Genomic DNA, 17,829 nt, shown 5'->3' with positions numbered 1-17,829 from the left:
TTAAAACAACAGCAACAACAAAGAACCTATCATGTGCCTGCTCAAGAAGTTACAATGAGCTCTCACGCAATCAGACATTGGCTCTGCCTTCCACCTGCTTGTACAGCACAGCTACCAAGCATCCCATTTCTTCATCTAAGCCTGGGCCACCCCTCAGATGGCCCCCAGGGTTTTGTATGCCCTGCCCCAGCCCCAGCAGTGGGTGGGGGGGGGAGGAGTAGGGACATAAAAAGGGGAGGAAGTTAGTGTTTGCCAACTACAGATAGTCCCTGCCTTGGGATGGTACAACTTAATTTTTTAACTTTATGATGGTGCAAAAGCAATTTGCATTCAGTGGAAACGTACTTTGAAATTTGAATTTGGATGTTTTCCTGGACTAGCGCTCTGCAGTATGATACTCTCATGGTGCCGGGCCGGGGCAGGGAGGGGCAGGGAGCCCCGGCTGCCAATCACCCACACAATCACAAGGGCAAACAACTGATAACACTTAACAACCATTCTGCACCCAGACAGCCATTCTGTTTTTCACTTTCACTACAGTATTCAATAAATTACATGAGATATTCGATACTTTATTATAAAACAGGCTTTGTGGTGGATGATTTTGTCGAGATGATGTAGGCCAATGTGTTTTAAGTATGTTCAAGTTAGGCTGGGCTAAGCTATGATGTTCTGTAGGTGAGGTGTATTGAATGTGTTTTCAACTTACCATGGGTTTATTGGAATGTAACCCCATCATAAGTCAAGGAAGATCTGTATTAAGTGCCAGACACTATGATAGTGTTTTAGATATTTATTCATTGTCGATCCTTATGATCTCCCTGTGAGGTACGTATCATTCTCCTCATTTTATAGATGAAGAAATAAAGGCTCAGAAATACAGTTGATCAAAAATATTTAGCTCCCAATGATATACCCAAGAGTGAAACTTAGTCTGCCCAGTCCAAAGCTTATCACTTTATGTGTATTGTGTTGATTACAGAAAGAAGAGGGTTCTTTTAGGGGATGGAGTGGGGTTGGTCAGATAGTAACTTAAAGATGGCAAAGCAGCAAGTGCCCCAGCTGGAGGGAGGTGGGCCAGGTAGTTCATGGTCTAGGCCCTCAAAGCTCAGCTTGTGTAGTAGGGGCATCTGGGATACCTGTCTTGTGTGTCTGTATCCCTTGGCACAGCTGATTAGACCAGGGGTGAACACCTGCCCAAAACTGAGCCAACTGGTATCTTTCCCTCAAAGAAGAGACACTGAGGCTGTAGCAGATAGAGAATGCAGACCAAGTCACCTCCACAGTAACCCAAAGCCCCATGCACACTGCCAACAGCAGAGCAGCAGGACTAAGAGATTCCACGAAGGCAGCCAGTGCACAGAGAGAAAAACGGACGTCATGCGCAGGGAGGAAGAAGGGCATGACGTCCCATAGTCCTTGGGGGAGTGAGAGTGAACGCCACCCTGCTGGACACAGTTCTGGCTCCTGTGAAGCCCATGATTTAGATTCTGGGAGATTTCTCTCTAGCTTTGGGGAAAAAACAAAAAGACAAAACCACACTTTATTTAAGCAAGCTTGCGGGTATGTGTTCCCTGCAATTAAGCAGTTGCCGGCCATGACACCTTATCTTTCAGGCAGGCCAACCGGGTAGGGAGAGAGGGACCTTATGTGAATGAGGCCACCGCTCAGCTTGGTTAGAAATGCTCCCCGTTGGCCTTTGGGAAAACAGCAAAATTTTTCTTCCCTGTCACTTTCTATTTCTATGCCCTTCTTCTCTCCCTCCGTGGACACCCTCCCTCCTGTCTCAGGTAGCTCCTGTTATGCTGTCCCCCCACACAGCCACCCCGCCCAGCCCTGTACTCACCTGCAGGGTGAACACCTTGGCTGGGAGGAAGGCAGTGTGAGTCCCATTTCACAGAAGAATGTGAGGAAGGATGGCCCAATGAGCCTGCCCAATGTGGTTTTCTTACTCATTTAATTCAGTCAGATTGCTTTCTCAGTATCTTTTATGTTAGCTCCTTCCTTCTCATTCTAGCCCTGGGATAAACTCCCTCTGCCCTGCAAAGCATTTGCCTCAACCAGTAAACCTTCTCTTTAGTCACCCTCACTAGTACAAATAATCTGTCCTTCACAATGCTGCCGAATGTCTCTGGATGTTTATGAGTAAAGTGCAGTCCTTAACCACACTGGATTACCCTCTGTCAACGTCATCACACAAGCCCATGGCTCTCTGGCCTTTCTGTGCTGTTTCAAAGCCTGGCATGTCTTCCTTCCCATCATTTCTGTCAAATTTCCTCATCCTTTAAGACCGAATCAAGTGATACTTCCCCACAGAGATTATTCTACTTCCATCTGCTCTTACGTTGTAATTCCATACGTCTGTTCTGGTTTGTTTCTCATTCTTGTGTTCTGACTAGTAGATTTCCTAGGCTTAGGAGACCAAGCCACACTGTATATTTTTCTAGATTTATTCCTCACGTACCGTCTGGTGCTTGTAGATCTCCATAAAAGCAAATGTTATCAAATGGGGAAAGAAGTTTAGGGGTTCCCATGTGCAATTTCACATGTATATTCATTTACTTCTCAAACAACCCTGTAAGGTAGATGTTATTAAGAACACCAAAGCCGAAAATTTTAATTCATTTGCCCATGAACACATAGGAAGTAAAGGATGGGAAATGGGATTTTTATTCAGGCCTCCCTGGCTCCAAAGCCCAGGGCCTTTGCACCCTAATGCCCAATTGCTTTGCAACCGAACACCTAATGCTAAGTTAGCTGATAAAGCTTAAGGTACCAGTTGTCCAAGCAGCTGTTTCTGAGTGTTCGGAGCCACTCACAGCACACCCCTACTCAACAGGACAGTTGTTCTATAGAAATTACACCAAGGATAGGCGACCATTGCCATGTCATGGCACATGCATTATGCATTATAGGCCACTGAACAGTTCATGTATTAATTTTCACCATAAAATCTTAACAGCTTCACATTTTCCTTGCAGCATCAAGAATGCAAAAAGTACTACAACACTGATTTGCCCCTGGGTAACAGGTGCTAGGAATTGATTATGCTCAGTGTTCAGGAATGTGTAGGGTTGCCTGGCAGGCTCAGTTGGAAGAGCATGTGACTCTTGATCTCAGGGTCATGAATTCGAGCCCCATGTTGGGTGTAGAGCTTACTTAAATAAATAAACTTTAAAAAAAAAAGGAATGTGTGAAGTGACCCTTTGCCAAGCTTCATCCACAAAGCACCTTCGGGAATATTAAGTTTAATTCTTCCTGAAAGAAGGGAGATTGGCAGACTTCTGATGATCCCCTTCAGGACCAAGAATCAATGACTTTCTTGCACTAAGCTGTCTCAAATCTCCGGCCAGCTCTGCTTCCATGGTCAACATCTAAAATGTATGCTCAACATCGACGATATGCTAGGGGTTGCAGAGGATATAAAAATCTCATTCCTTTTTGGCAGGGCCAAATCCCATGGGGATGGAGAAACTCACCAGTAAACCCAAACCAGCAAATACCAGGAACTTTGGGTATGCCTTGAGGGCATGCATGTAAGTAAGAGATGTTGTAGGAGAGGGGAAGAAAAACAAACCACATTAATTCATTTTTAAAAGGCATTTGTGGTTTTGTAAATGACTGACAGCCTGTAAAATGTGCCTTTGGGAAGTATACCTCCGAGAGCTCCCATGCTTCATTCAATAGAGTGGGGCCACTTTCCTTAGGTGGTGATTCTCCAAGCTCTGTACTCCCAGAAGTGAGGGAAATGACTCAGTAGATTAAACACTTCTGCTTTCTTGAGTGTTTAGTAAATGCAGGACAGTGGTTCTATGCGAGTATCAGCATGGCATGATTGTTAGTTGAGCCTGTGGGAATCTTCTTGACTAGTTCTATGGTGTATCTGGATAAACCAAGTCACCATGTGGGCTGCTCCCCAGATGCCTTCACAGATGACAGTGAATGAGACCCATTGGATCTTTCCCCCATCATGCTTCATCCTTTTTAAATGGAATTTCATAGCTTTTCTGCTTACTTAAAAGGTTATTTAAAAAAATTTTAACTGTAAATTTTCAAATAGCAAACTGCTTTTTTGCTTAAAATAGTCAGAAAATTCTCTATTGCATAAATCCCAGCCTTGGGATATCTCTACAGATCTACTCCCTTTCAGATAAGCCATTAAAACTCCTTTTTTTTTTTAAGATTTTATTTATTTATTTAATTGACAGAGAGAGAGAGAGAGAGAGACAGCAAGAGAGGGAACACAAGCAGGGGAAGTGGGAGAGGGAGAAGCAGGCTTCCAGCCAAGCAGGCAACCCGATGCGGGGCTCGATCCCAGGACCCTGGGATCATGACCTGAGCCAAAGGCAGACGCTTAACTGACTGAGCCACCCAGGCACCCATTTTTCAAAAGAAGAAAAAGAAAGGGTTCTCAGAGAGGTCAAGCGGCTTCCTTAAGACTACAAAGTTGATAAGCTCTTTAAAAGGAGGTCCTAGAAATATCTAGGATTTCACTCCAAAAACATGTCCAAATAAAATAACACGTATCTGGAAAAATAGGTAATAATGTGACAATTATTTGGTGACCATCTGAATAATAGCCCTTTCGCAAGTCAATGATCTACACAAGACCAGAACAGAATATTCTGGCTAATGAAATGGACAGTATCATAAGGATGGAATGAGAAAAATACTATCGTTGGGACAACTGTGCACCCTAGGAGCTGGATGTTTCATATGAATGCAATGTTGTCACATTGTAAAAGCATAGCAATATTAAGGACTGCAAGAAAATTTCCTCTCCATCAATCTAATGCTAAGAGATTTGATACCAAAGCAAGAGTTGAGCCAAAGGGAAAATGGAAATCCATGGCAATAACCAGCAAAACCATCTTTAAGAGAAAGAAGAAAAAAGCCAAGCCAAAGGGAAAATGGAAATCCATGGCAATAACTACCAAAACCATCTTTAAGAGAAAAAAGAAAAAAGCCAAAAAACACCACAACACAAAAAGGTAACAACAAAAAAGAGAATCTGTCCTTCAGAAGTGCACACACTCACACAGATATGCACTGTAAGAGCCAGTCCACTGCAGCAGGGACACGGCTAACAAGGAGCTGTTGTAACCACTTCCACGTCAATAGCAAAAAGTCAAGAAGACTCCAAATCAAACCTTTCTGACTAGTTATTCCTAGGTAGTAAGAGAGGCTTGAAAGAAAGAATACGAGGAATGTGGTGAGGATTTTTACTTTTGAGTTGTATAATCCCTTCTGGATTGTTTGTTTTGTTCTTACATTGCATTATTTTTTTACTTAAAAATGTCTTAAATATTACTTTTAAACAAATTTTAAGCCTGTTGTGTTGGAGGCATCATGATGTCTTGGAGTTGAGAGAAGTTGCAGGCATCTCAGCCAGATTCAGCTTCACAGCCTGGCTCTCTGCATGGAACTCAAGAGAGAATGGCCACCTCTGGCTTGCAAGTGCTCTGGCCTTAGGAGCTAGCTTCCAGAAGCTGATGCGCCCCAATGATGTGAAAAATCAAATAAGATTCATGGTTTTCATAATCTACTCCTGCACTGCGAAACATCCATGACGTTGTCTCAATAGGGACTCCAGTAACTCCCAAATCCTCCTAGTTCCTACCAGGTCCTATGAAGTTCAGTAGTCAAACTCAGGAGAGCCTGGAACCCAAAAGACTGAGGTGAACTCTAAACCAGTTGGTTGGTAGTGCAGCACATTCTCTACTACAGTATAACTACAGTCTCACGGGGGCCTTGGGGTCTATACAGTCATCACCCCTAACACCCATCACTGGGACATTCTTCCTACCATCTTGGAGTTGGAGGAGAATTGGTTTTTGCCCTGACCTTGCCATTTTATGTACTCAAAAGTTAACATTTTACACATTTCAGTAAATATGGGGGCTTTTTTTGATCTTCTCTTAGGGCCTTTTACCTCTTACTCTCCACACTTCACCCCTCCACACCATACCATGAAGCGCATCCAGCTCTACTCCCTGCTCCCTTGGATAGACATATCATTGTAATAAGCATCCTCAGTTCTGTCAGCACTTAATGTTACTTAATTATACACAGTGTCAAAACTGGGAGGCACACCTGGAAAGGGTTCACCGGCACTAGTGTTTAAAACTATGAAAGAGATTGACAGCAAAAAAATAGGCCATTTCTGTTCCGGTATCTGCTCTGGCTCTGCCTTCCACATCTTGGTGAGAGCAATACATGGAACTACAAAATGATAAAATTTTGCAGCCAGAAGGAACCCCATGGAGATCAGTTCCCATCATTCCACGGCTCAGAAATTAGAGGCCTGGGTGGTAAATCTGGGTCATTTAGGAAATATCAGCCAGAGTCTGGGCCTTCCTACTCTGAGCTCAGAGCTGTTTCTGCTGTCAGGTTGCTTGTCAGATGAATGACTGCCTGACTTTACCACCCAGTTTGCACAACCAAAGGAGACTGGAAGAGAGACTGAAGTTTAAATGATCTAATAAATATAATTATTTGGAGAGATTACATTTGCCCAATTTAACTGAAGTTTTCCACTTTCCACCGAGTGCTTATATTGATAGCCTCAGGCATATTTTTAGTCATTTGAAAGTTTTGACCAATGCTGAATATACATTGAAGACAAAATATAAGTCAGATTTCAATCCAGTGTTAAGTTCTAATTCCTCTATAATCTGTATGACTTGCCTCAAATAATGACATCACCAGGTTGAACCCAATCTATTTTTACATGACTTTACATGTCAATGGTGAAGGTACAAATTTTTCATGTTATGTCCCTATTATGCAATTACTTCAAGGAAAAACAAAAGACTTAAAGGCAACTAATATGTGCAAGTGAACATTGTCATAACATGACTACATGATATTCACCAACTGGATTCTCAAATCACGTTGTCTTTTAAGAATTGGACTTTTGCCCTCTAATCTTTTTTCTTTTTTCTTTTTTTAATTAAACAACCATCTGACAGCTTTGGGTTTCATTTCTTTCATTTTCTTGCTCATCCTTATAAAGTTTTGATAAGAGAAATAGATAAAATAGACAAAAGAAAGGAGAAAGGCATAGATATACCAGAAACTGGAAGGGAGAAGTAGTTGGTTCCTGGAGGAAGAGAGAAACGTTCAAGGTGTGGTCAGGAACCTCTTGCCCATCAAGGCTCCTACTTTCTTTCTTTTTTTTTTTTTTTTAAGATTTTATTTATTTATTTGACAGAGAGAGACACAGCGAGAGAGGGAACACAAGCAGGGGGAGTGGGAGAGGGAGAAGCAGGCTTCCCGCCGAGCAGGGAGCCCGGTGTGGGGCTCGATGTGGGGCTTGATGTGGGGCTCGATGCCAGGACCCTGGGATCATGACCTGAGCCAAAGGCAGATGCTTAACGCCTGAGCCACCCAGGCCCCCCAAGGCTCCTACTTTCTCTGTCTTCCCCTCTGGCTCTCATCCCTCCCGCCAGAAGTGAGCTGGCAATCTACCAGTGACCTTGGACAAACAGAAAATGATAAAGCTCCTGAACTCAGATTTAGACACATCTCCCAGGCCCAAACTGGGATCACCTACAATGCCTGGGAGTAAGCCGTCACACTAGCCACTCCCGTCCTCCACTGCAATCCAGTGTCATAAAAGAATACACTTTTGGAATTACAGTAGGCCTTGTAAAGATGATCTAATCTAAACCCTCCTCACTGTTTTTACACAAAAGAGAACTGACATCCAGAGAAATGAGGTCACTTGCCCAAAGTTATTCAGCAAGACCGAAGTAGATGCCCAAACCACAGACTTGCTTTGTTCGGAGCTCTTTCCTCTATGAGCAATTTAAAAGCTATGGAACACACACTCTCCAAGTTTGGAGAGATGAAGAACAATTACAAAACGGCACAAAACAACATGAAAACAAACTAATCCGAAATAATAACCTCACCCCAGCTCCCAGAAATCCGGTGAGGAAGGAGCAGTGAGTGGGCTGTTTTATGGAGTAATGGTACCTGGAACAACGCAACTACACTTTTCCCTCTGTCACCCATTTCTTGAAAACAGAGACAATAAAAATGCATACAAGACTGCCGAAACTTACTTTGAACCAACAGAGGCCTTTTTGAGACTTAAAACTTGAGGATCAACAAATTTTTCCCTACACGGGCTTACAGAAATCACATTATTAGAGTTAAAACTTCCGGTCACTCAATGAGTCTCAAAACCCTGGGGAGTAATGAAATGCCTTCCACGGAAATGGGTCCTCTCCCCTCACCTGCACAGGTAACACACTAGCAAAAGCCAGAGAGGCTTCGCTTTAGTGTCAAAGGGTGTGACCCACGAGGCTTCACATTCCACAACAGGACCTGAGAAAAAGAAGAAAACTTTCCTTACCCTTAAAAACCACAGAAACAATAGGATCCGGTTTCCCAAATTTCGTTTTAGGGATATTGCTGGCAGATTCCACTATCACCCGAAGCATGGCTCTTCCTGGGCAGAAAGCAAGTTCCAGCAAACGGAGTTGAGCGGAGTCTGAGCTGGGGCACCGGGCGCGCCGCACCGCAGGGGAAGGGCGTGGTGGTGGCGGGGAGTCGGGGGTGGCGGGGGTGGGGTGGGGAAGAAGGCAGATTTCTTCAGTCCCGAGCGCAGGCGGAAAGGCAAATGGGTGGATCTCTGACGGATCGTGTACTGAAGGCTGCGTGTAAATTGACACCCCAGCTCCCGGGGCCCCCGCCGTGCCGCCGGCATCCGCTTATGAATTGGGAAGTGTGGAAGTGAAAAGGACCATACCTCAACTAAAAATGATTATGTGCAACAAATGAAACCGAAGTGGGTTGGCGCTAATAAATGCGGCCAGGTCAGGAGACCACCAGGACACTGCTGCCTTTTAGCCAAAAATCGTGAAGCCGAATTGATTGGTTTTCCGCCACTCCTTTTCATTCTTTTCTGAGCTTCATGGAGTTTTAAAACTTTACTTAGGGTTTTTTTTTTGTTTAAGATTTTATTTATTTAATTGACAGAGAGAGAGAGACAGAGAAGGAGGGAACACAAGCAGGGGGAGTGGGAGAGGGAGAAGCAGGGAGCCCGATGCGGGGCTCGATCCCAGGACCCTGGAATCATGACCTGAGCCGAAGGCAGTTGCTTAACCGACTGAGCCACCCAGGCGCCCCATGGGTTGTTTTTTTTTTTTAATTTTACTTTTGCTGTTTTTTCTCTCATGCTGTTGGACACACCCACTCAAGCAACCACTTATGTTTAAAAAAAAAAAAAAAGAAAATCAGTTAAAGGGTGCCCCCTGTTGGATGGCAGAGGAATAACTGAGTTTATTGCAAGTAAACCCAATCCAGAGGGTTTGCAAAATTGGGTGGATTGAGGGCTGATCTTTTGCCTTTCAAAAGGATTCAGCATAGGATTTCTTCAAAAATCCTTAAGAGATGACAGCTGGGCACTTAGGTTTTCCTGGTCCATCAAAAGCTGCTAACAATCTTCAATGGAAATGGAGAAATTGCTCTCCACTTTTTCAGAGCTAACCCCCAGCAGTGTCTTCCCTTCCTAAGGCTTTATTCAAGGGAAGCGGACCATCGCAATAGATATAGGGACCACTGCAATGAATTTTGTAGTAGAGGAGAGAGATTGGGCTCAACTCGGAGTAGAGCATGGGCAAGTGTGAATTTATAGTCAGTGAGGGGGCCAGTGGATGTGAAATTACTAGGAAGAGACATCAAGGGGAAAGGTGGTTTTGGTTAAACAGACCTAACAGGATTTTTGCTGAAGGTAGATCAGGATGACCAGACCTCAGTTGGGTCATTGGGGAGGATGAGAAACCCCATCAGGTATCAAGAGTGATCAGATACGGAGGGTGGGGGTTTTTGGTTAAACAGACTTTTACTAGGAAGTGCACAGATGGACCCAGGGGGAATGTTCAGAGGAGACTGACGACAGAATCTCTGTGACCCTGAGGGTGTGTTAGGTGGTGTAGCCTGATGAGTAAGATCCCTAGAGGATGCCTGGGGTTAGTAGCCAGCCAGACCTGAGGAATGGTCCCTGCTTCACCATTTCTGAGCTTTGTCACCTTACAAGTTTCTAACCACCGCCCCCCTTCTGTAGTTATCTAATCTATGAGGTAAAGTTGTCAAGAGATGAAGGTCTTAGTGTGGGGCCTGAGCACAGAACATGCACTGAGGCACACACGTACCACCCCCCTTCTGTAGTTATCTAATCTATGAGGTAAAGTTGTCAAGAGATGCAGGTCTTAGTGTGGGGCCTGCGCACAGAGCATGCACTGAGGCACACACGTACACAGCCAGACGCTCATGCTGGTATGTGATTTCGTAGCATTTCCTGTAATGCAAGTTGGCTTTAAATCAGGATCTCACTGTGTTCAGAAGAAAAGGCTAAAAACTTAGGGCGAAGGAGCACAAGGTTTCTTTCTACTTTTGAACACACACCCGAAAAGACCATTTGTAAGCAAACACTTCAAGTGCATTGAAAAGGCATGGAATTCTGTCTCAGCGAGCGTCTCAACTGCTTATATAAACAACCAATGAACAATGCTATATACATTATTGACTAAAGAGACTATATTAGACTAAATAGTCTATATTTTGGTGGAATATAAGCAAAATTATGTGTATTTTGTTTAGCTGATTTTTATTTCTCCTTTTTTTCTTTTTCCTTCTCCCCATTTCTCCTTTTCATTGCGAAACATATTACAGAAAAATTCATAGAACATAAATGTGACCATTTAACAAACTAACAACTAGGTCAGGATAGAGAACATTGCCAGCACTCCAGAAGCCCCTTGTTTATCCCGTATGTCACATCCACCTTCTTCCCCTGCCCCCAGAGGTAACCACTCTCTTGATTTTTATGGTAATAATTTCTGTTCTTTATAATGTTTACCCCCTTGATTATGACCTTTATATGATAATATGAATTATTTTATATATTACAAATTTTGTATACAAATATATTCAAACCTATATATATAATACACACAAACATATATTCATACAGAATGAATTCTTTGCTATATTACGACCTTTGTAGAAATGGAATCATATAGTATGAATTGTTTTGTGTTTTGGCTTCTTTTCTACAACATTACATTTTGAGATCCATCCGTGTAACTACTTTGTTTACTCTTTGCTATCTAGCATTTCATTGTGTGAGTGTACCGCATTTTATTAATCCACTCTACTTTTGATGGACATTGGATTATCCAGAGTTAGGGGCTATTACTAAAGGGCTACTGTGAACATGCTTGTGCATATTTCCTGCTACAACTGTGCATGAACACATTAAGGATCTAACCTATGAGTGCAATTATTGTATCAAAGGGAGTATGCATTTCTACAGAATTAGTGGGTAATTCAAAAATTATTTTCCCCAGTGGTTGTACTATTTAAAGTTTCATCAGCAGTGTGTGAGAACTCCTGCCCATATAGGTGGTAGTATTAGATTTTCCCATGTTTGCCCATCCAGTGAGGTTATAAATAGTATGTTAATGGAGTTTTGATTTGTGTTTTTCAGGTTACTAATGAGGTTGAATACCTTTTCATATTTACTTGTCCTAATTTGTGAAGTGCTTGTTCAAATCTTTTGCCAACTTTCCTTTTTGAGTTCTCTGTGTTTTTCTTATAAATTTGCAGGAATTGTTTATGTACTTAATGCTAGTCCTTTGTGGGTTGTAGTTTTAATAAATTGAATTTATCAATATTTCCTTTATGATTAATATATTTTTCCTATCAAGAAATCCTTTCCTACCCTGGGATCATGAAGGTACTCTTTAATATTACCTGCTGGAAGCATTTTGTTTCATCTTGCACATTTATTATTTTTTTAAGATTTATTTACTTATTTTGAGATAGAGATGGGGGGAGGGGAAGAGCAGAGGGAGAGAGAGACTCCTTAAGCAGACTCCGCCATGAGCGCAGAGCCCAATTTCATGACCCTGAGATCACGACCTGAGCCGAAACCAAGAGTCAGACACTTAACTGATGCACCACCCAGGCGCCCCTCATCGTGCACATTTAGATTTATATTCCACTTGTAATTGATTATGTGTCATGTTCAAGGTCAGAGGTCACATTTCATTTTTTTCAAATATGGATATTCAATTGCTCCAGTACCATTTATTGAAAAGTTTGTCCTTTCTGCAGACATAGGTCATATATGAGATGTGTAGGTGTGTGTGGGTCTGTTTCTATGTTTCTGGGGGCTTAGGGGGTTTTGTGCTGGGGCTTCAGTGGAGAATAAGCCCAAGTTCTGACCTGACAGAGCTCTACATCTAGTGGGGACCAAAAGCCAGGTCTCACGTGTCTATCATTTACTGCTTTTGGAAGAGAAAAAGAGGGATAGAAGAGAGGAGAGTCTTAGCGAAAAATCTAGATGTGAGGAGCAAAGTAATAGGATTGGAAAGAGGGGTTAGTGGAAGAGAAATGAAGATAAATTCATAATATCTTATTCCAATTTCAGTTTTGCAGAATCTTAGGTATTACCTAACAGCAATTTTCAAACTGGCATGCACAGAGGGTCCATTGTTAAGATCTCTTTCCTAAAATACTTCTTTAAGAAGTATTTCAGTTGATAACTAAAAGGATTTTTAGAACAAAAATACTATTTTTTGGTAGTTTAATTATAGGGTTTTGCATAGCAGATGTTACTTTTAAATAATATATAGTATATTTAAATTTTGTTTCTTTAAAAAAACACCTGTTAGTGACTAAGTCTACATGGGGGGCAGGAGGGGACAAGATATTTTATAACACTTGCCACAATTATATTGTCATTACAAGGCAATTGAGGAGCTAAACACAAAATAGGAATGAATCCGAACTTCTCCAACTCACTATGAACATATTCTAAAATAAACCTAGAAAAAAAAAAAAAGACCAGGGAAAAGTGGAATCATTTTAAGCCTTGCGCTCACTTTTATGTAGAACAACAATTTCTCACCAAAATGTTTGATAGACGAATGCTCCCAATTATCCTTCTGTAAGAGTCTTCATTAATTTATGACATGTGCCTGTATTCAGCTAACGGCTAGTGGAAGTCTATTTGATGCCAAGCACAATGCTAACTACAAAGATGAATAGGACACATGTCCTCTCTGCAAGAAGCTCACAGTTAATTATAGCCCACTCAGGTGCATGCAGTGATAGAGGGAGACAGAGAAGACAGGTGTCTAACAGGGCAGGCGAGGGCAAGCAGGGTAGGCTCCTGGAAGAGGTGGACTGAGTGCAGAATTCCTTAACTTACAGTGAGGTTACATCCCAATAAACCCATCCTAAATTGAAAATATTGTAAGCTGATATTTATATTTAATGCATTAAATATCATAAATGCATTTAATATACCTAACCTACCAGACATCACAGCTTAGCCTAGCCCACCTTAAACATGCTCAGAACACTCACATGAGCCTATAGTTGGGCAAAATCATTTAACACAAAATCTTGGCTCTCTCATTAAATGTATTGGGTATAGTACTGGAAGTGAAAAATAGAATGGTTATATGGGAGCAGAATGGTTATAAGTTGTATAGGTTGCTGACCCTGGTGATGGTGTGACTGACTGGGAGCTGTGGCTTGGTATGGCTGCCCAGCATCATGAAAGAGGATAGTACCAGACAGCACCAGCCTGGGAAAAGATCACAATTTAAAATATGGTTTTTACTGAATGTCTATTGCTTTTGCACCACCATAAAATAAAAAAGTTATTAAGTTGGGGATGTGTGTATTAATGGTTGAACTGACATATGTTTGATCTGAAATAGAATTAAACAAATACACGTGGTGAGCATTAGAAACTTCAAGCCATTCAATGTTGGCAGAACATCATGTGTGAGGTGAAATGGTGGAGCAGTGAGCCTAAGCAGGCAGGCAGGCACTGCTCAGAGAGACTGGTTTGCTCTGTTAATAACAACTAACATCTAATGATTGCTCACTACATGCCAGACGCTACCCTCAGCATTTTATTTTATCTCATTCAATCCTTCCACTGCCCTATCCTATGGGGTAAGTACTATTTTATCATCCACATTTTACAGATGAGGAAACTGAGGCCTAGTTTGGTTAAGCAGTGCCTAGGTTCTCACAGTGAGTGGAGCCAGGGTGTGAACACAGGCAGTCTGCCCCTAGACTCCATGCTCTTACCTCCTTACACCATGACTCAGTGGCAGTGGGGACTTTACTAGAGATGCATTCTTCAGCAGGGAAACAAAATGATTGAATTACATACCAATACTCTGGATACAAATGAAACATTTTAATAACCCCACAGACTGAAAATTAATTTAAAAGTAGCTAAAACACGCCGAGCAGTCAGTGCCCAAGGAGCTGCTCTCTTCAAACAGAATGCACCATGAACTGAGAACCAACTCTCCTAAATGAAATTAGTCAGCAGGGACAATCTGCCCAACCTGGCCCGGAAATGGCTTTCCAACGTGTTACTTACTGATAGGGCTGCTTTGATCTCAGCTAAATGCTAAGGGTGTCTCCCTATTTACTGATTTAGAATGCAGCCCTTCCTGGCTGACCATGCATGAATTCTTCTCACCCAGGAAAGAACAGTGGGTCGACCCTGAGAAGGTGCTGGGCTCTAAAATGATGCTTTTTGTGCCTGTTAATAAATATTGATTACAAAAAGGAGGAGAGTAAAGAATTTGTCTATTTCTCCACAGTGGTGTAGGGCAGAGGATGTCCAGATCAGTTTGTTCATTTGTTCATTGGGCAAATACTTATTAACTTCCTAATTTGTTCAAGCACTGTGATGTTAAGTGCTGAGGACATAGTGGTGAGCAAAATCAGACAAATTCCTCAAGGAGTTGCAGTCTAGTGAAGGAAAAGGACACTCATCAAAGAATCACTAACAGGGGCACCTGGGTGGCTCAGTCGGTTAAGCAGCTGCCTTCAGCTCAGGTCATGATCCCAGAGTCTTGGGATCAAGCCCCACATCTGGCCCTCTGCTCAGTGGGGAGCCTGCTTCTCCCTCCCTCTGCCTGCTTGTCCTCTCTCTCTCTCTCTCTGTCAAATAAATAAATAAAATCTTAAAATAAATAAATAAATAAAAATCCCTTAAAGAAAAAGAATCACTAAGAACGTGCAATTATAACTACAGTGAATGCTTTGAAGAAGTAGGCTGTAAAGAGAGGAAATCCCCTTCTCTAGGAGGCAGGAAAGCCTTCCCTGAGGCAGTGAGGATTGAGCAGAGATCTGAAGGGAAAAGAGATAATAGTGGGGGCTTAAAGATTGGGGGATGTGCTGTGAAAAGGCCCTGAGGCAGGAAGAAGGCTGCCAGGTCAAGGAATCAAAGGTGTTTAGTGTGGCTGGTTTGAGACCAGGTTGGAGAGGTTATTCTAGCTCTGCTAAGCCCGAGAGAACAAATTGGGGATTTGCTGTTTTATGCCAAGAACAGAGGTGGGTCAATAAAATGTTGTCAGTGTTTGTGTTGGGGAATGTGTGACTTGATTAGACCTGCATTATTCCAAAAAAAAATCCCTACTGAAGGGAAATTGGATTGGAAGGAGGCAAGAGTTTACTTGGTCCTTCTCTTCCTGCATTTAAAGAACATTTATTGTGTGCATACTGACGCTGTCCAATAGGAATGTAACATAAGCCACATTTATCATTTTGAATTTTCTAAAAGTCATAGTAAAGAAAGTAAAAAAAAGTCATAGTGAGATTAATTTTAATATATTTTATTTTGCCCAATATATCTATAATATTACCATCTCAGCATGTAATAATATAAAAAAAGTACTAGTGAAGTATTTTGAGTTCTTTTTTTCATACTTAGTCTTTGAAATCTGCTGTGTATTTCACACAGCTCAATTCAGAAACAATTTTCATTAGAAATACATCTGTATTTAAATTTCATAAAATTTACACTTGAAAAAATAGGTTTGAGTAGCCAAGTTGTTCCAAACATATTTAAAGGTTTTCCAATAACTGAATCAATGACCAGTTTTAAATTAAAATTAAACTAAAACTAAACATTCAGTTCCTCGATCAGAGTCGCCACATTTCAAGCCCTCAACAGCCATATGTGGCTAGTGCTACACATTGGACAGAGCAGAAGGAGCTTTTCCATCACTGCAGAAAGTTGTATTGGAAAACAGAGATGTATCTGCTGGTGAGGCCCTGGGCATTCATCAGCATTCTTTTGGAAGACCTAATCTTTCAAAGTTGTTGATCATACTCATCTAGAACAGCCCCACTATTTCCTTTTATGAAGGCAGCCTTTTGGTACTGTTTTGGTTTCTCAAGAAGATTTTCCTACTGGGAGGAAAATGAGCTAACCTGCTGAAATAAAGATCCAGTCGGCTTGGCTATTACATTTCTGTTTGAATCCTTGCCTTAGGATCCCTCAGAGTAAGCTGTCAACATCAAAGTACTAGCACTTTTGTGAGGCCTTATGCAAACTACAACCCCTCACACTTCACGCCTGGCAGCACATATCTGCGAAGAGCAAACATTGATTTTTCAGGTCTAATAATGACAATTACAAAATTCAACAAGCCACAGGACCAATGAGCCTCCTGCCAGCTCTTCTTCCTCAGGGGTCCCCAGTCACAGGGGGAGTTCCCACCAGAAGAGAGGGACCTGGGAGCAGATGTGTAATCGAGGTGTCGGGTCCAGCAGGCCCAGGCACCAGGCCCTCAGCTGCCAGTCTGGTCTGCAGGGCACCAATCCTCTTCACAGAGTGCCCCCCAGCTCCCTCCCTTCTTTACTCTCCATGTGGCTCAAAACTGAGCAGGGTGATTTCTTTCTCTGTCACTCTAAGAATTTGCAAATTTCTATGGAAACTAATTTTGCCCTTGCTCTCAACTGTGGGCAATGCGTAACATTCACACCCTCCCTTGTCTTTTGCCATGACTTCCTCCCACCCCAATCCCATCTGATACTTTAACATAACAGATGTTAAAGAGCCCAATTCTATTCACTTTTCCATCAGAAATGTGAGCTCCTTGGAAGGAGGGACCAAACGTTATCTTCTTGTGTTTAAAAAAAAATTCTTTAAAATTCTCTACACAGCTTCTCATCCATTTTATTTAGTTAGTGGGTGTTTGTTGTTTCTTATGTAATAATGGCTAATGTCAGTTGAGCATTTACTAAATGGCAAGCATTTTACACAGATTCTTCCATTTAATTCTTATATCCATTCTATAGGGTAGATATTATTCGCATTGTTTTACAGATTAGGAAGCCCAGGCTCAGGGAGGTTAAATAACTTATTTAAGATCACACATCCAGTAAGAGGCAGCCAGGAGCTAAAAGCAGTCCCAATCTAGAGTTAACGGCTATGTGACACTGCTTTCCTCGGATGTTTTGCTACTGTATCCTTTTATTAAGTCTCTGGTAGAGTTTACACTTGGTCTAAGAGAGAAAGTTTAGGCTCTGTCAAACACTCTTTGTGCCTCTTCGTTTTAGCAATAAAGCCCCTAAAGTGGCTAAGCATGACCCAGACTTGACCTATAGACATCAAGCCAGAGGGCAGCAATCTGGAGCAAACGCCTGCCTGGTCTCCTCTAGGGCTCATAATCTACGAGTTCAGTCTTGGCGTGCCTATCAGTTCTCCCACCTGCTACACTCCCCAGTACTCCACCCCTGACTTTTGGCAAGAGAAAGGTTCAGCCCAGTGGGAAGACAGGCTGTCCTCCCTTAGGGAATGCAGTTCTCCCATTCTAAAACGCGCAAATCTGGTACCTACAAGGGCAGATTATACTCAAGGATACAGAACGAGTTAGTCCCAGTTCAGGTACTGGGTTTAGCTCACTGAACACAGTAATGTGCTTCATCCCCAAAGGAGAAAAACACAAATCAGCTTCTTACAAGGAAACACCGAGCCTGAGATCTGAG

At 42.2% G+C, this 17,829-nt stretch overlaps 1 protein-coding gene across 2 annotated transcripts in view; it reads right to left on the bottom strand.

Annotated features, from left to right (window-relative positions):
• The window catches only part of MYOF (myoferlin), a 150,466-nt gene extending 141,956 nt beyond the window's left edge, over positions 1–8,510 (bottom strand). For both annotated transcript variants that reach the window (XM_028098591.2, XM_028098592.2), the window contains exon 1: positions 8,363–8,510. In XM_028098591.2, coding sequence (XP_027954392.1) covers positions 8,363–8,450 — 88 coding nt within the window. In that variant the 5' untranslated portion in view covers positions 8,451–8,510. The remainder of the gene's footprint in view (positions 1–8,362) is intronic.
• Between the last annotated feature and the right edge of the window lie 9,319 nt (positions 8,511–17,829).

The sequence above is a fragment of the Eumetopias jubatus genome, unplaced genomic scaffold (genome assembly GCF_037043125.1).
Source record: "Eumetopias jubatus isolate StellerSeaLion01/CBP00866 unplaced genomic scaffold, mEumJub1_p1.0 scaffold_17, whole genome shotgun sequence".
In the NCBI taxonomy this organism is placed as follows: domain Eukaryota; kingdom Metazoa; phylum Chordata; class Mammalia; order Carnivora; family Otariidae; genus Eumetopias; species Eumetopias jubatus.
Note: the sequence above shows the minus strand (reverse complement) of the source record. Positions and strands in the feature narration are given on the sequence as shown.